Consider the following 17226-nt stretch of genomic DNA (forward strand, 5'->3'; position numbering starts at 1 on the left):
AATAAGTGTCGTCAGACAGGCCAGGAGCTGTAGTTTGTACTGACCTAAATAAGTGTCGTCAGACAGGGAGCTGTAGTTTGTCCTTACCTATATAAGAATCAGACAGGGAGCTGTAGTTTGTACTTACCTATATAAGTGTCAGACAGGGAGCTGTAGTTTGTCCTTACCTATATAAGTGTGAGACAGGGAGGTATAGTTTGTACTTACCTATATAAGTGTCAGACAGGGAGCTGTAGTTTGTACTTACCTATATAAGTGTCAGACAGGGAGGTGTAGTTTGTCCTTACCTATACAAGTGTGAGACAGGGAGGTGTAGTTTGTCCTTACCTATATAAGTGTCAGACAGCTGGGAGCTATATAGTTTGTCCTTACCTATATAAGTGTCAGACAGGGAGGTGTCCATTGAATTTTAATGAACCGGGGATTTTCAGCACATATCGGTGATTGTTACATAATTTGAGTTGTTTTCTTGCTCACATTGCCAAGGGAAACCTACTCAGTTTAATCGGCAGACCTAATCGGTTACATTTAGAAGTTCTATATTGTGTTTAACTGGAGAAGAAATGGAAATATAAAAACACAAACCTCCAAATAAAGAACAACACACCTGGAAAAAGTAAGCATAATTTGAGAGCAAATTAAGAACATTTAACATCAATATCAATCACATCCCTATACAAGATCACATCCCTGTACAAGATCACGATATTCCAATCTGCTGGGGCTCTAGGCGACTAGCTACGTCTGTGAAAGCAGTGGACTGTTGCGGTGTAAACGAAATCTTTCCAAAAATCAATCTCAATTAGTAAGCTTACCTGATCACAGTGGAATGCCCACGAAACTAATCTGCACTTAATCAAGGATGGATCCAAATAAGGCATTACAATACTACATAGATGTATGGAAGGTGGGAGTTAAACAGTTACTTATTTGTAGAAGTTACCTGTCAAAACAGTGAAACAGGATGGGATTCCGTTTACTTATCTGTCGAAACATTGAAACAGGATGGGACTCAGTTTGAGCTCTTCTCACAATGAACCTAAGTCTTTTATCTGGGTTGAAACTTTTTTTAAACAACAGGCAGGGTGCAACCTCTAGATTTCAATGTATATCTTAAATTATGCAAAAATGCAAAAAAAATCTTTCTGTGATTTTATTTTCTTGTGATATTTATGTACTATTGTTCTACTGAATATTCATTACAGCATTTAAGAGACGTATCTTGTGTACAAGGACAGCCATGGTTGTACGTCCAGTCAGGACTTGGAATGACAAGCCTAGTTTTTGTTTCTCAATTTAATCCTTTCTGAGCCCATATTTATGTAGCTATAGTTACTCAGGAAATTACATGTTCGTTACACAGTACTCATGTCACCATGTATTACACAGAGTACAATGGGTACTTACACACAAATTTGATCAAATCTGTAGGAGGAGCTTAAATACTCCTAGATTATCAAACATGTGAATGTCTTCCACAACAACAGGTGGCTGTCAAACTTTATCAAATTATCACAGTTAGTATTGCTATATTTGGATAAATATCTGATACTTAACAAGCTGATGCCCTATGTTTTTAGTGTCCTGAATTTCATTGTCCCCAATCCCTGTACCCCGGGTAATGGTCCCTTTCTCCTGCCCTCCATGGCCCCCTCAAGCTTCCCTTAAGTTGTTGGCTCCTTATTCAACCTCCTGGTCCCCTTCTCCTCCCTAGCCCCATGGTCATATTCCCTAATCTTGTAATCCCCCTCATCATTGTCAATGTGTCCCCCCCCCCCCCCCATCACCCTTGAAGGTCTACCTCCCTATACCCTCCCATTCAGTGAACACCCTCTGTTTCACAGTATACTTGTCACTATGGAAACACAATACAAAGATATTCAAAGTAGCTGTGACTGAAAGGGAAAAAAGTGTGATGCTCCTTTGATTAATAAGGCAACACGACCCCTAATGCATCAAAATTGACAGTCTCCTTTCTTCACAAGCAAACCACGGGGATATACAAGATCTTGTAATATTGACATTGGCTTTCCTCCAGTGAGATGTGAAATAATTGTATAATTGTTCAGGTTATCTTCAACCCGAGACTAGAATAGCTTGGAAGTACAAGTCCATATTGTACAGGTCTTTGTTTTCACAGGTTCATTGTAGTTGTGTGATTTTGATTCTTTAACAAATGTTGAGGTTGAAGATTCATGCATCACCATTAGTTGTCCTCATTTCAGTGCATAAGATTGGTAGCTAAATTTGGTCGGTATTATTATTTTGGGGATAAAGAAAAAAAAGTCTCTTCAACATAAAAACATCATTCTGTGGTATCAGTTTTTAAAAACATTTGACAGATCATGTAGAAGCAAACAGACAAAAAAACAAAAAGCGACAGTTTTCTGAAGGTGTGTCTCGGTTCTTATGTACAACGATTGGAAGCGACTCTTTATTGGTCAGACGGCTTCTAGTTAAGTTCCGACTTTGAAATGCCAGATTTTACTAGCAACTTGGGCCAGTGGATATTCGCAGCCATTCCAATCACCAAGTTGAAAGTATTTTGATTATTCTCTTCTTCAGATAATTGGTCCTTTTATGAGTCGAGGGTGTTTTCAACCTTTAAGAGTGATATTGTAGGTGATGAATCCAAGATCCTTGTAAATTGATCAGGTCTATATAACAGTGTATTAACCAGAAGGAAAGTCTTTATTTATACCCACAACCAAGTATATAGGGACATAAAGGTATGGGTTTCAGTGTTATTATCATATGGGTGACTTCAGGTTTCGGTTTAAGGGTTATAACGGCAATAAACACCCACATCATCATCAACATGAAACTACTCATACATTGATTTCTGTCAGATGGTAAATGATCTCACTTATGAATTACAATTCTATTTTTATGAACATCTTAACAGAGCCAGTTATAAAAAGATATCTTGTTTTAGAATTGAAAATATCGTCCCTGATGGAAATGTGTGCTAACCGCAAACACAGGGCTGCAACAGATGAAACATGAGTGGATTCTTATTGATTACATAATTTTTGTGATAACTTCTTATTGAATTAAATTAGGATACTGTTATTCAGACTGCACCTTGAGATGCCAGATTTTATAAGGAGCAATCATATATCATTAAAAGTTGACTGATTTTCCATGTCAGAGTGATTAATGGCTGTGTCAGGCATATTTAAAGCATATCATTGTTAGTGGGTAAGAATCCTTACCTTCCGTGGCAAATAGTTGTTGGATCTTCTTTCATATTGTCTTTCTAAATGAATTAAGTGATTGTGAAGAGTTTTATAATTCCTGCAATGCGGCTGCCGTGTTAAGCATTGTTAGCTTAAATATGTATGTAACAGATGATTTTTGTTGTTTGGAAAAAAAGAAAGTGCTTGTAATTTGTTATCAATGAATGGTTGAGTTTCCCAAAATTTTTAATCCTTTGGGAGTAGTTTATTTTTTGAGTTATTTAATAAATCATTCGTGTCTAGCATTGGAGATGCTGTTGACCTATATAGTAATCACAGTGTCCATCTGTCTGTCTGTTATATCATTCATTTCCGACATTATCTCAGAATCAAAAAGACTAATCTTTTTGTAATTTGATATTGTGCTACACTATGATATTTATTATGTGCTATAGGAGTTTAAAAAGTTTCTATTATCAAGGTCAAGGTCACTGTTGATAAAAATAATACCCAGGAGGAGGGGGGTTACACTGCCAGGCACATGGCAGGGTAATATATAACAAACCTGTAATGTAAAATAAAGAAATCAACTTTCCCTACATTGAAATTGTTAAAAGCATTCCATGCATATAAATGAATATACATTCACTTTCTACAGATTTGTACTGAGGAACCCTCAGATTCTGATTATTGCTTCATCTTCTCATTTATATCTAGTTAAAGCCCCTTATAGAAATGTTGCAGCACTACAGTAAATGATCTTCACACTTTGGCTGTTGTATTTGGAGGTAGTTAGAAATTTTCAGTATAAGGTCACAGGATTCTAAGGGGAATTAGGACAATACTATCTAACTTATCTTCATCTTTTGGGATGTTGAAATTTCACAACAACAACAAAAATGCGGTTTAGTTTCATGTTCAAAAGGAACACTTTTATAAGTGAATTTATATCACTGTTACAAAAGAACAAGATAGGTGATTTATTAGATACCTTGTATCTTGGATGATTATTGTACGAAATATTTACGAGTGGAATGGTTTGTACAATAAAACAAATGTGTCACATCCTGATGAAATTGTTCATAATATGAATAATATCAAGTTGGTTGTTGCAAATTATTGTTTAAGCTTGAAATCATTTAGAGTTATTTTACAGTTTTGTTGTTGTTTTTTTCTTCAGAAAATCTACACCTGGACAGTGATTGAAAGGACCTGTATACAGTGTATGCTAACAAGGGTAGGTAATTCTTACTCTATTTCTGTACGGTATGAATCGTCTGAGGCTATACATTTAGTGTCATAGATTGAGTCACTATATAGCTAACTGTTGATCAGATACTTAAGCTGATAAACTGTCCAGGTTGAAGGTGATGGGTCCCAAGTCTGTCCACAACAGTACCAGTGCATGGAAAGACCTTGCTTTTTTACACAAAACACATACAAAACTTATTAACTCATTCACCCCTACATATCTAAACTGGACTTGCCCAGTCTTTGATTTGGTAAGGTTCCAATGTGACTTTAGGGGTGAATTGGTTGACAATGTTCATGACACCAATGCAGGTCTAACAGAAATTTGTTTGATTATAGAACTGTGTCATCTTTTCAAATCTAGAAAAAAGTTTTATAAGGAATGAAGGCTCCCTGAGCAGGAATATAATGTATTATCTTCTGGAAGGTAAATTTTGCAGACAATTGAAGTCCAGACTGTTGCTTTTCCTGTAGATATAAGTTGTTGTTGTGCACAATATATGTGTTTATAGATTAAAATGGCCCTGATGTATATAGCAGAAGCTTGTAACAGGAGAATGAGAAGCTTTTTGGGGGGAATTTCTACTTAACTGTAATGGATGGACTTATTACCAGGCATGGGCTTATTGTTGGAGAGGCAAAATAATGTAACAGAGCATTGTATGTATTGATAACGGTCCTTGATGAATAACTAGGCAATCAAACAAACATCAGTGTTATTTTGAGACTAACGTAGGTAATCAATGAACTGTAATGGATGGGCTTATTACCAGGCATGGGCTTATTGCTGGAGAGGCAAAATAATATAACATTTGAAACCTACACAGCATTGTATGTATTGGTCCTTGATGAATATATACATCTAGGCAATCAAACAAACATCAGTGTTATTTTGAGACTAACATAGGTACAAAAGGAAGCATCCTGTTATTGCTAGCTAGCTCTGTGTGTCATGTAAAAGGTCCCTTTTCTCCAGCTCTGTTGGTGCCGCTTCAAATGATATCAACGCAATGTACCTAATGGAGATTGTGATCTGGACCTCAAAGGATTCCGCACCACCAAACAGATCAATATATGTGGATTTTGATTAGAATACGAGGGATGGTGGTAAAAACATAGTTCATTGGCCTAACTACTTAAAGATTTAAATATACACCATATATTAAATATACTCTCGTATCATGACGCAAAAATACTGAAAGAAATGTTGATGTAACATATATACAAATTGTTGGTAAAAAACAGGGAAATTCTTAATTTGGTTTTGTAACCAAAAACATTTTACCCATGTTTGCTTTGCATGTTTATGATCTATTACTTTGAGCTGAAGGTCACATTGACCTAAATGAAGCGTGCTGCATATACCTTGTGTTAGTGATGTAGCTAGGTATACTTCATGTTTCAATAGAGTTCAAACCAGAGGTTGCATAAACATTTAAACAAATCTGTTGTACATATACTCTTAATTATAGCCGGTAAAATCTCAAATTTGATTGGATGAAAGAGTTAAGAGAGGAAAATTCAACATAGGGCACCAGTATATTTTAAAAACATATATAAACTAGTGTGAATGTGAGAGGGAACACAGAAATACAGAAAAAGTCCCAGTCCATATCTGTGGACCTGGGCTGAACATGTATGCATGACTTGAGTTGGTCATGAAACATGGAATAGTGAAATAAAAAGCTATTTGGAAGAGCACCCTGTACCCAACAACCCTCGCATCCTTTTGAGATAATTTACTGTCCAGATGAGTCGTGCCGTAGTAACCTGTCTGAAGGGGTTTACTGGTTCAGTGCTGATCTCTATATAATTAGTTTGTTCTGAGTGATCCTATTATGTTTAGTTTATGTGTGTGAATTTGACAGATCAATAGCTTTTTTATGACTTGCTGCTGTAAAATGTGAAATTTTCATTTGAAAATGGAAAGAAAATGTCATTGCCTGTTACAGAGACTTGCTGTTGATTTTTTTAAATCGGTGAACAAAGTGTAAAAACAAATCTACGCAATAGTCGAGTACCTTCAATAAATAGGGTGTGTGTATTTAAATAAACAGAAACCTGCGTACATACAAAATGGGTTTATCCAAAGTACCATTTTCTTTCGTCAAATATACCATCTTTGTTTGGATTTCTAGAAAAGTTAGCTACCAATTAATTTACCGGTAAAAGCATTTTGAAACATCAACACAAGTTTCCGTGTTAAACTGTGACTCAGATATCTCTTAAAAGGAATCAGAAGTCTATATTTACTCAAATCGTGACAATACTTTAGTATTGATTGTCACATCATGAGATGTGCGTTTAAATTAGTCTCGGGTGGTTGCGACATTAAATATAAATAGGGACGCGGGTTAAATAGGGCCGGGGGTATTCATATTACAGGTAGACCATAGAGTATTATATTACAAGGTACGTGTATATAGATTGTATTAAGTGGGCGTGTACTGTATTGATACATGTAACATAAGGAAATTTATGACAACACTAACCTACCTATATTTCGACCTATATTTCGTCACTTGGATGAGAACATGAGAACTTAGTATAATACACCTTAAGGTTATTTATAGTGCATAATTATACTTCTATAAATAGGTTTTGATCTTTATCGTGTGTTCTTGAAGTTAGTCATCCAGGATAATGTTTGAATGACGATAAGAATGTTTATAATAGTTACTTCCTGGACATAGTAGATCGATGTTCCTGATGTGAAGACTGCAGTCCTTAAATTGTAGACGGAACGATATTATTGATGGAATAGTGTCCAACCCAGCGGTCATCTCGTCCGTACCAGGCTATTTAATCAACAGTACAGGTATTGGTGCTTAAGTCAGTATTTGTCAATCACCTGTGACCTATAAAAAGCTGGATTTTAATATGTTTAGTTGATAATATTTATTTAAACTTTATTTGTTTCACAACAACTACGAAACAAGTTATGTTCACTTATATTAACTCATTTACCCCTGGAGACACATTTGAACTCTTCCAATTCAAAGGTTGGAAGAGTTCATTATGAAATTTCAGGGGTAATGAGTTAGTAATTCTTATTTGCCTAGATGTTAGTGTGCAGGGGGTCTTCAAGCAGGAGGAAATGGGGAAAACCCCTGTGGTCTGGGAGGCAGGTGCATGACCCCACATGACCTTTTCACATCCGATCGGAGAGGTGAAGGCTCTTAACCACTCCACAACCTGATCACCAAAATATCTAATATATATGTTTCATGCTAAGTTTTATTCTGTTTTATTTGTCATATTAAATATTGACAGTGAAATTGCTTCATTCTATGGTATTAAAATTAAACTTGATGGTTCAATTTAAATGATAAGATAATTTAATTATCCTGTCCTAGGTGTTTTCTAACCTGTCATTATTATCACAGCTGTTAACGAGGACGATAATAGATACATGGAATGTCAGACAAGCTTTCTTTATCAGTACTTTTTTAATTAATTAATTTGTATAAACTAATAAATAATTTTCATAATAAACTAGACAGAGATTATGAATTATTATTATGAAATGTATGTATAAGTCTCCACTACAAATTAAACTATTACCTGGTGCTTGTTTTCGGTGATTAATTGTGTGCTGCGGACATTGTATAAATTGGTCATAATCATGATGTAGGTACATACAGACCACACCTCAGTCAGGTCGCCTAAACATATGGCCAAAGGGTTAGGTGTTACAAGTACACACAACTCTATATGTATTTTTCGTATTTCAACAAATTTTATTGGACAAAAAATTGCACAATAGGATAAGACAACAGGCTTAGCCTATATAAGTCTTCTCCTATCCGGTATTAATTGACAAGAAGCATAGATTTAGTACATGGATCAACGAGACACACTCATATACACTTACAACCATACCATAACACACATACACCCTCACATACACCATCACATACATATGATAAATAAGCATTCACAAACACGCACACATACACACACAAGCCCTTTCTCAAAATTTAAGATATACATATATATATAAATAAATATAAGTATAAGAGACAATGAAAACTGTCATAATTTTAATTAAATCTGTTAGTAGCAGAAATGTATTGCTGAACTTTTGAGAGAATAAATAAATTATCATCAGTAGATAGATAAACATTACTAGATGTAAGTAGATCAACAGATGAATATCCAAAATGTTATGAAATGTCTATAGTTAATATAAAGTGGACATCAGAAGAAATATTGTTCAGCATTTTCACAAGATGTGCCACAAGAGCAAGATGGATCAACTATCAAGTGATCATAACATTAAATGTATTGCACATACACCGTTGAAAATCCGCTCTCCACTCGTCTCGGTCAAAATCCGCTCTCCACTTGTCTTGGTCAAAATCCGCTCTCCACTCGTCTCGGTCAAAATCCGCTCTCCACTCGTCTCGGTCAAAATCCGCTCTCCACTCGTCTCGGTCAAAATCCGCTCTCCACTCGTCTCGGTCAAAATCCGCTCTCCACTCGTCTCGGTCAAAATCCGCTCTCCACTCGTCTCGGTCAAAATCCGCTCTCCACTCGTCTCGGTCAAAATCCGCTCTCCACTCGTCTCGGTCAAAATCCGCTCTCCACTCGTCTCGGTCAAAATCCGCTCTCCACTCGTCTCGGTCAAAATCCGCTCTCCACTCGTCTCGGTCAAAATCCGCTCTCCACTCGTCTCGGTCAAAATCCGCTCTCCACTCGTCTCGGTCAAAATCCGCTCTCCACTCGTCTCGGTCAAAATCCGCTCTCCACTCGTCTCGGTCAAAATCCGCTCTCCACTCGTCTCGGTCAAAATCCGCTCTCCACTCGTCTCGGTCAGTATCTCTTTCTCAGGTTGATATTTAAGCATTGAACTGTTTTTGTAAGGTATTTATGATCTATTTGAATGACACAGCTGTACAAGCAAGCGACATAATGCAAGCTAGCGCATTATGAGTTGTTTGCTTGCAATGCTGTGTCATTCAAATAGATCATAAATACCTTACAAAAACAGTTCAATACTTATATTTACGTTTCTCTTCCTCTTATGTTCTTTTTTAACTTATAATTTATATTTAAAATTAAAAATACCCGCCATATCGACAGTACACACAATTTCGTTCAATAATTTGAACAGCGTATTGTCGCATGCTAATTGGCAAACAAAGTAGTGCTTTGAAATTTTAACAAACACTTCAATTTTATTCCCAATTCAGTATCAATACAATTGCGTATGATATGTCTATAGGGTGATTTAAGTTTATCAATAGAACTCTGAGCTGAAAGTTAGATTTGAAATTGTTCCGATATTTCCAGGAAACAAATTTTGCGCATGGACAAATACAGTGAACACCGTGAATCCGACCTTGACCTCCACGAGGGAGTTATTGTTGGAAGTTAATTCAAAAGTTTCTCTTTGCTCATTTTATGAAGAATCCAGACACTAATTTATTTGTTGATTGTATGGGAATCGGACTACAGTCGGTAGATTATATAACAACCTCGTTATTTGACATGTCGTGATCAGAAACTGGGTAAACCGTGGCTGCGAGACGTGTGAAACTGATATCATTTGAAGTGAGTGATCTTGCGACGGAGCACAGGGTTTCGTTACAAATGTCTGAAATGTTTATGTGTCAGTAGGTCTATAGAATATGTGTATTTCAGTCATTTGTAACGAACCCATGTTGATCAGTGCAGTGTAACACAATATTTCTGATAAATTGCATGAGTGTTAAAATTGTTTCCATTGGTCTTGTTTTTGTTGTAATAAAAGTATTTTTATTTACTTTTTTCTTTTGCACATAAATTTAAAATGACATTGTCAAGTTTCACAATGCCCAGCTGCCGTCATGTTTATTTACATTGGATATTGTAGTTCCGGTCAGTGTTGTATTAATACGCTAAGAATTGTGTCTCGTGCTGCATGGTAATTAAAGTCCCATCAACGACACAGCTTTAAAAGAGGCTATATAGTGACAGTGCCATGCAAATGTAAATATAACCATATACACAGTATATAATTATGGACATTCTAATTGTAGCGATGTATATTTAATCAGGCAGGTTAATTGTACCACATGATATAATGCAGCCATATTGATATTTTTTTGTGTGTTAATTATACATAGAGATTATTATTATCATGTGATGCTCATATTTATGAATAAATATAAGTACAACGTATGTCAATCACTGCTTTGCCACATTGTAATCTGGTATAATTGAGCCACTGTGATCCAGCGACTGGCCACTAATCCAGATGTTCCACTATATATAGCAATCGCTAATCCAGTTATCCCACTATATATAACCAGTATTACACTATACAAAATTTACCTGATTATCCAACGGTTCCACAATCCAACCAATTTTGCTGTGGAGAAGGTGGCTGGATTATTAAACTAGTGTTAAATGTCTGTAACTTGTAATTTACCTTGCACTGTAATTATTACAACGTAATCTACATTGCCTTTACAGTAATTAACATGGGCTGTGTATGTGGTGCACATTTCACAGAAGTGTGCTAATCATACACAACGTTTTGATTGGCTAATTGACTTGCAATGGACCTTACTTTCTAATTACTGAAATTGACAACAGCTGTGTTACATATATTTCACAAAGGGTGATACACCTCCTCAAATTTTGACTGCTGTTATAAACATCCGGTGTAACTGTTGTTATTACTCAAATTAGTATGAATTCCAAGAAAAGCTGTTAACCTTAAAAGTTTCTTTTCTATTTAAAAATATAAGCTATCTTACACATTTAACGTGTGATCAAGAAATAAGGTTATATATCGGTTAAATATACCTGTGATATATGTGTTAGAGTGATCTCCCTTGAGGGTGAAACTACATTACTTGTTATACCTGTGATTTGTGTTAAGTTAAGGGTACATGTATAGGCTACCTTGCATAGTGCCTGTGTTTTGTGTAAGAGTTATGTCCCCTGAAAAATTTTGAATGTGATTTTTGACTTATCTGACCATTTATGAAAATAATAAATACATGCTTTATTGTGTATTTTTCCAGCTTATGATTTAGTATTTTACTTGGCTCAAATTAAACAATATATCACAGATATTAAATGTGGCTCAAAGAGATATACCCCCGCGGTATGCACTTTGAAGTAGTACATAATCATAACTTGAGGTACATCTATTCTCAACTGTATCAAAAGGGGAAAAATAGAGGATTGTTCATTAATTTATTTTTCCTTTTGTTTCATGACAAGTTGAGCATTGCTATTGCAGTTTATTCATTCACTCAGAAAAACAGGTTCATAATCAATTAACCTAGAAATAAACATGGTTGTCATATTTCAGTTATATTCAGCCTGTAAAATTACATAATAGCGATCATTTTTCGACATATAAATGCTTTTACGTAGTCAATTATTCTAATGCACAGCATTGACATTTTTATTAGCAATGTTTTATGCTGAAACCTTTATGTAATAGTTGTGAATTATTTATTGACTCAAAGCATCTGACCATGTACAGTTGAAACAAGAAACACGTTTACCTTAATATTATTGAAATTGACACAGATGGCTTAAATACGATCATTCATCTCTCCATCAGTAATCTGGTTGTCCCACTATCCATCCAGGGGACAGATTGGCGTTTCTCTAATACAACAATGTGCGAGTTTTCAGACCTATCACAGTCCAGACAATTTGACAGGAAACACAGTATTTCTGGATCACCAGCACTGTGCTTTATTCCTGCAAACTTTTTCTGTAGTTTGAGTTTCACATTTTTCGCCTTCCATATAAATGCGGTAAACTTGTCACGATAAACATTAGTAAATAAACTACCATGAACAATATTTCCAATGTCAGAGGTGAAATTAATATTGGGCTTACGTGGAACTTGTTTGGAAAGGGCAAATATTTGACTGGGTGAACATTTCCCAGTTTACAGCCTCATCTCTGACATTCAAATGTGTTCGTTGTTCCTTTGTTGACTTAAGGTTATATGTTACCTTTTTATCTTCCATAAAAAAAGAGTTCCAAAATAAAACCTGTGAAAAATCACATGCAAATGTAAATGATTGTTTCCCTCTATACAAAGCAAGGTAATGATAAAGCTCTAACATCAAAATGAGACAAAAAAAATCAGAATTGATCCAACCACTTAATAGTTGATACAAACACAAATATGTTGATAAATACCCCCCCCCCCCCCCCCCCNTCAACTACAGTGAGGTGTTACATAATTTACCAGGTATGGTATTAATCTACAATTTGTGTTTATTTCCTGTACGGGGTAGCTATTTCATGCAATCTGATTGAAGGACATTACTGATTAAGCCTTTGATTAACTTAATCTTCTGGGACATTTACAACAGGAAGTGGGCCGTTGATTTCCATCATTATAAAAGAAACCTTAATACGATGTTTTTGCACCGCTAATGACATTACAAATAACTTATTATGACCAATTTTGGATGACCATGTATATGTCAAAAAGAAACTTTCCTTGTATTTTATTTAACCTTATGTAAATATAATTCAGAAAAAGAGAATATGCTTACAGGAACCACACATCTTTTTAGCATTGCCTTGTATGCGTTGATTGCAATTGGTGTAGAACCAGTACAATATAAATCTATACAAGTATTTGTTTCAGGTTAGTTGACTAGCAGAAAAGTCGTTGATATGGTTTGATTTGGAGTTCGTTGCCCCATTTTATATCCGTGACTCTGTTGTACACAGATCCCAGTGGTTGGTCTATTGGGAGGTTTTCTGTAACAAGAGTTGAGCTCATTTTCATCAGCGTTGGGGTTACATGAGCACCACAGTAAGCTGAGCGAGCCTTCTCGGCACGGTGTCTGTATAGGAGATCGTTGGGAGTAAGAGCACACAGTTGAACAATTAAACCCATTGCATGTATGCAGCTCCTTAATGGCCTAGTACTAATAGGAAAAAAGTCTGTTTGATTTTATAGGGTCTATTTAAGGAAACCTTCCATGTAATTTGGTTACTCTCACAGCTGAACCGTTAACAGTTGATGAGCTCGCATCTGTAGTTTGAATTTAAACATGTTGGCCAATCAAATCATTGATTGTCATGTCGCCAGTGTCAATGCTGCGTGCAAAGCTTGAGATACAAACTGACTTCACTTAAATATTATCTATAATTTAGGTAGCAAAAGTTACGATAAATATTTCAAAGTGTGATACATTATATGTTTGAAATACCCCATAGAGAAAACATTTCCCTATGGTATTGATAATGTTCAAATTTATTCACACTTTGAAATTGATAACAGGCAGGACTATTGTTAGAGATAAGACGGGTTTATATAAGAATTTACCTTTATTTTGAAGGCATATATGGTAGTATGAATGCAGTTGGCAATTAACATATTTTATGTTGTGTGTAAGCACTCTATAAAGAAGATACAAGAAACTTTATTTTTTGTTGTATATATATAACATGAAGCTTTAGCTCTGAAGAGCTATTCTAACGAAAGGAAAATAAGCTTGGATTTTTTATCGCGCTTAAGCGTGAACAGTGCCATATTGAAACAAGTATCGATCCGTTGAGCTTTTTTTCACTGCGTATACACTTATTTATACGCAGTCAGAGTTTACTTAGCTGAAGAAGGGAGCAATGTAAATATATAAGAACAACTACTCTACCCATGAGGTATATACAACATGCACTCGGAAGGGCTCGAAGCTTGGGATTGCCAGGGGATAAATTAATTTGACTAATAGTTCAAAAATAGCAATTTACAAACCAGGGAAGCGCTTTGTTATGAAACATGTAGCGTCCCCATAGCTGCCGCCGAGCGATTAAAACATGCATGAGTTACCACTTTCCCTAATAGTTCTTTGGTGTAAGTGCCAGACAGAATCACCGCACAAGTCTTCTTTAACTGTTTATCAAAGATTATGCCTGCGTAAGTAAGAAAATGATATATTTTATCTCTCTGTGGTAGCCATTATTTTAAACCCATCTTTCAGCAAAACTTTCTTGAGTTTGAAGTGCTTCAGCACCACGTCTTACACAATAAAGTAGACCGGAATTTTAGAAAGATCTCCTGTAATGCCATAATGTAAGTATATGATATCAACATTAAAAGCAGTTTTAAGAAATGAAATGTTTCATACAAATGCTTCCCTGACTTATTTATTATTGGTTCTTGTGCATTTAACACAAATAAACTTGTCCTTTTCTGCTATGAAATTTCTACTGTAAATATTCATGTATTAATTGTGTACACTCATGTATAATGCACAGGTACATTTTTGAGATGATTTTTTTTTTTTTAGATTTCTACTTAACGTTACAGTCTATTTATCTGAATTTGTCATGTAATTTGACTATAAATTACAGCTTTTTTTAATGGTAAAAATAGACAATGCAATCAGGAATTACTACACTAAATTTTATTAGTTATTTCACTTATTAGTATATTTCAAATGATTTCAGAAAATCCCTGAAAAAGTTTCAATAAATAGTCGCTCTCCAGGACTGGTTTTGGACTGTTCCCTTGTATAGATATAATAACTACCCTCTAAAAAAGTGCACCCTATGCGCGGATCTTTACGGTACTTGTGGTTTTAAATTTTAAAAAAAAACAAAAAAACATCAACATCTTAAAATCTGTTATGTCCTGACAGTTGTTTATTGTAAACAGATTTATGAAAGATACATAATTGATATTCACTTCAAATTCTCTTTGTAAAGGACAAATTTGGCACAGAATTAAGTTTTTATCTTGTATTAAACATTTTAACTTTGGATTGCTGTTGGTACAGTGTACAATAGTTCCTAACCTGCTCTATAGGCCATGATCAAAATAAGAGAAACAGACGGCCTATTATCTGTAAAACACTGATGGAAGGCCGTAAAACCAGCTGAGTGCTAGGTGATCTGCTACGTGTTAATGTTGACATAATGTTGATACTGTAATTATTTGTGGAAAAAAAATTGGCAACCAATAAATTGGTCTGAAATGAAATGGTCTTTTTTTGGCCAATCTTCTCTTCCTTTCCACTTTCATCTTTTCATCCACAGGCTGAGAGAGACTTAATAATGCTATCTGTATCCATGGTTCATATGAACAATACATATTTTCCTGTGTTACTACTATTACCTGTAGCTACCAACAAGTTGTTAATGAGTATAACAGTAGGCCTGTCGAGAATACCACATTTCACCCCATAAAAACACCCATAAAACCCCAGAGGGTATAAGTCAAGTTATAAACCAGGCCAATTATACCATATTTAATGTAATAAGAACTCAAAAAGTCACTTTATATATTCAGCAATCAGGTGTACCGTATTAAGCAAAATAAAACCTGAAAAGGACTTTGGTTGTCACCGATCAGGTGGATATACCGAATATAATACCGTAAAAAATAAAGAAATAAGGACCCTGGCGATATAAAACTCGGCACTATCAGACATTAACACAAAGACAAAGGAAGTGGTTGCTAAGCTATACATATCAGACTCAAGGTAAGTCAAACACTTACACATGTCATGGTTCTGATATAAAAGGAATGAAATGGAAATAAGAGAGGCAGCTGGTTTGATAAAGATAATTGTGATAAAGATGCGAAGTGTAACTTTGAGGGCAGCAGATTGATTTTGATCATTATGATATTCCCTATAAGCTGAATACTCAGAAGTTAGCCTGAACAATATTCTGAATAGGTTTTCTGCTTTCGTACCCTCTCACCACACTGGAGGTTCCTCCTAAACCCGCTTATGGCAGATCAGGCTATAATGGAGTAGGGTTTATATTGATATATTTACGGTACACACAAACATAACATTTAGAAATTACCAAAACTGCCAATAGGACTTGTATTAACATCTATTTGGAATGCTGATGATGAGGTATATGTGATATGAATCATATAGATGTTTTGTTTGGCATGCTTGTGATGACAATATATGCATTTTTCCTCTCGTTTATTGTTGTTTCTGGGAAAGGTGGAATTATCGTTACTGCTATCTGTGTGTAACTTAGCTGTCCACTGCTTCTCTCTATAATCATCATAACGATTGGCGGCGTTCTACAGGACAGAAAACATGATGGTAGCTCTGTTCAGGTGCTGGAACATCCCAAAATCCTAATATAATAATGTATAGTCAACCCAGTGGAGCCTCGGGTATGTGTGGATTCTGCTAGCCTGGAGATAATTATAATTAATACCTGATTTCCCGTTCATAACAAAAATCCAGAATAATTTGTTAATCTGGACAAGTTATTGGAGAGAATGTTTGCGTCGAACACTGATATGCCTGGAACTTGTTTCTTATAGAGACTTGTGTTTTTCTTGTATTCTCACAAAATCTTCAGTCTGGAACTCCACCTTACCCAAGCCGTTCTACAATTACCTTAGAGCCATACTGTTCCCTATTTTCCCTGCTGTGGGCAAAACATCCCCTCCTTCATTCTTATATAATTACCAAACCATATACTCCCCAAGTTAACAAAAAGATGGGTATTATAATCAGTTGGCTGTTTTGTATCTGGTGTAACTCTGCAGGATTACTATCTGGATGGTATCGACACCGTTGACATTACACGCCGTTGAATTACGTGCGACTCCACACCAAGCTTGTTATTGGTCATCGAGGGACATCAAATCCCACAATTGGTCAAAACCAATTATTAACACTGGTCATTCTAGCTATCATTATATAGCTGACCGATTCCCTGATCACAACATGATTTCCTGTCAATAACTGGTCCAGAGTCACTAACACTCCAATAGGACCTTACAAGGGTCATAGTGTAGGGGTGTTCAATAATTAGTGCTACCAGAAGGCACTGTAGGCTT

The 17226-nt window shown here is 35.6% G+C and overlaps 2 protein-coding genes across 2 annotated transcripts in view; one reads left to right on the top strand and one right to left on the bottom strand.

Moving 5' to 3' along the window:
* Positions 1-17226, top strand: part of LOC110443337 (protein kinase C delta type-like) — an 86022-nt gene that overhangs the window by 17603 nt on the left and 51193 nt on the right. Inside the window, exon 2 of the mRNA XM_021487510.1 lies at positions 4360-4416. The gene's annotated coding sequence lies outside the window, so the exon portion shown is untranslated. The remainder of the gene's footprint in view (positions 1-4359; positions 4417-17226) is intronic.
* LOC110443366 (aspartate and glycine-rich protein-like) lies at positions 8693-9507 on the bottom strand. The gene is made up of 2 exons (XM_021487547.1): positions 9501-9507; positions 8693-9258 (listed from the first exon to the last, which is right to left on the bottom strand). The coding sequence occupies exons 1-2, from the start codon at positions 9505-9507 to the stop codon at positions 8693-8695; spliced, it is 573 nt and encodes a 190-aa protein (XP_021343222.1).

This window comes from Mizuhopecten yessoensis, unplaced genomic scaffold (genome assembly GCF_002113885.1).
Source record: "Mizuhopecten yessoensis strain PY_sf001 unplaced genomic scaffold, ASM211388v2 scaffold716341, whole genome shotgun sequence".
NCBI classification, from domain to species: Eukaryota; Metazoa; Mollusca; class Bivalvia; order Pectinida; family Pectinidae; genus Mizuhopecten; species Mizuhopecten yessoensis.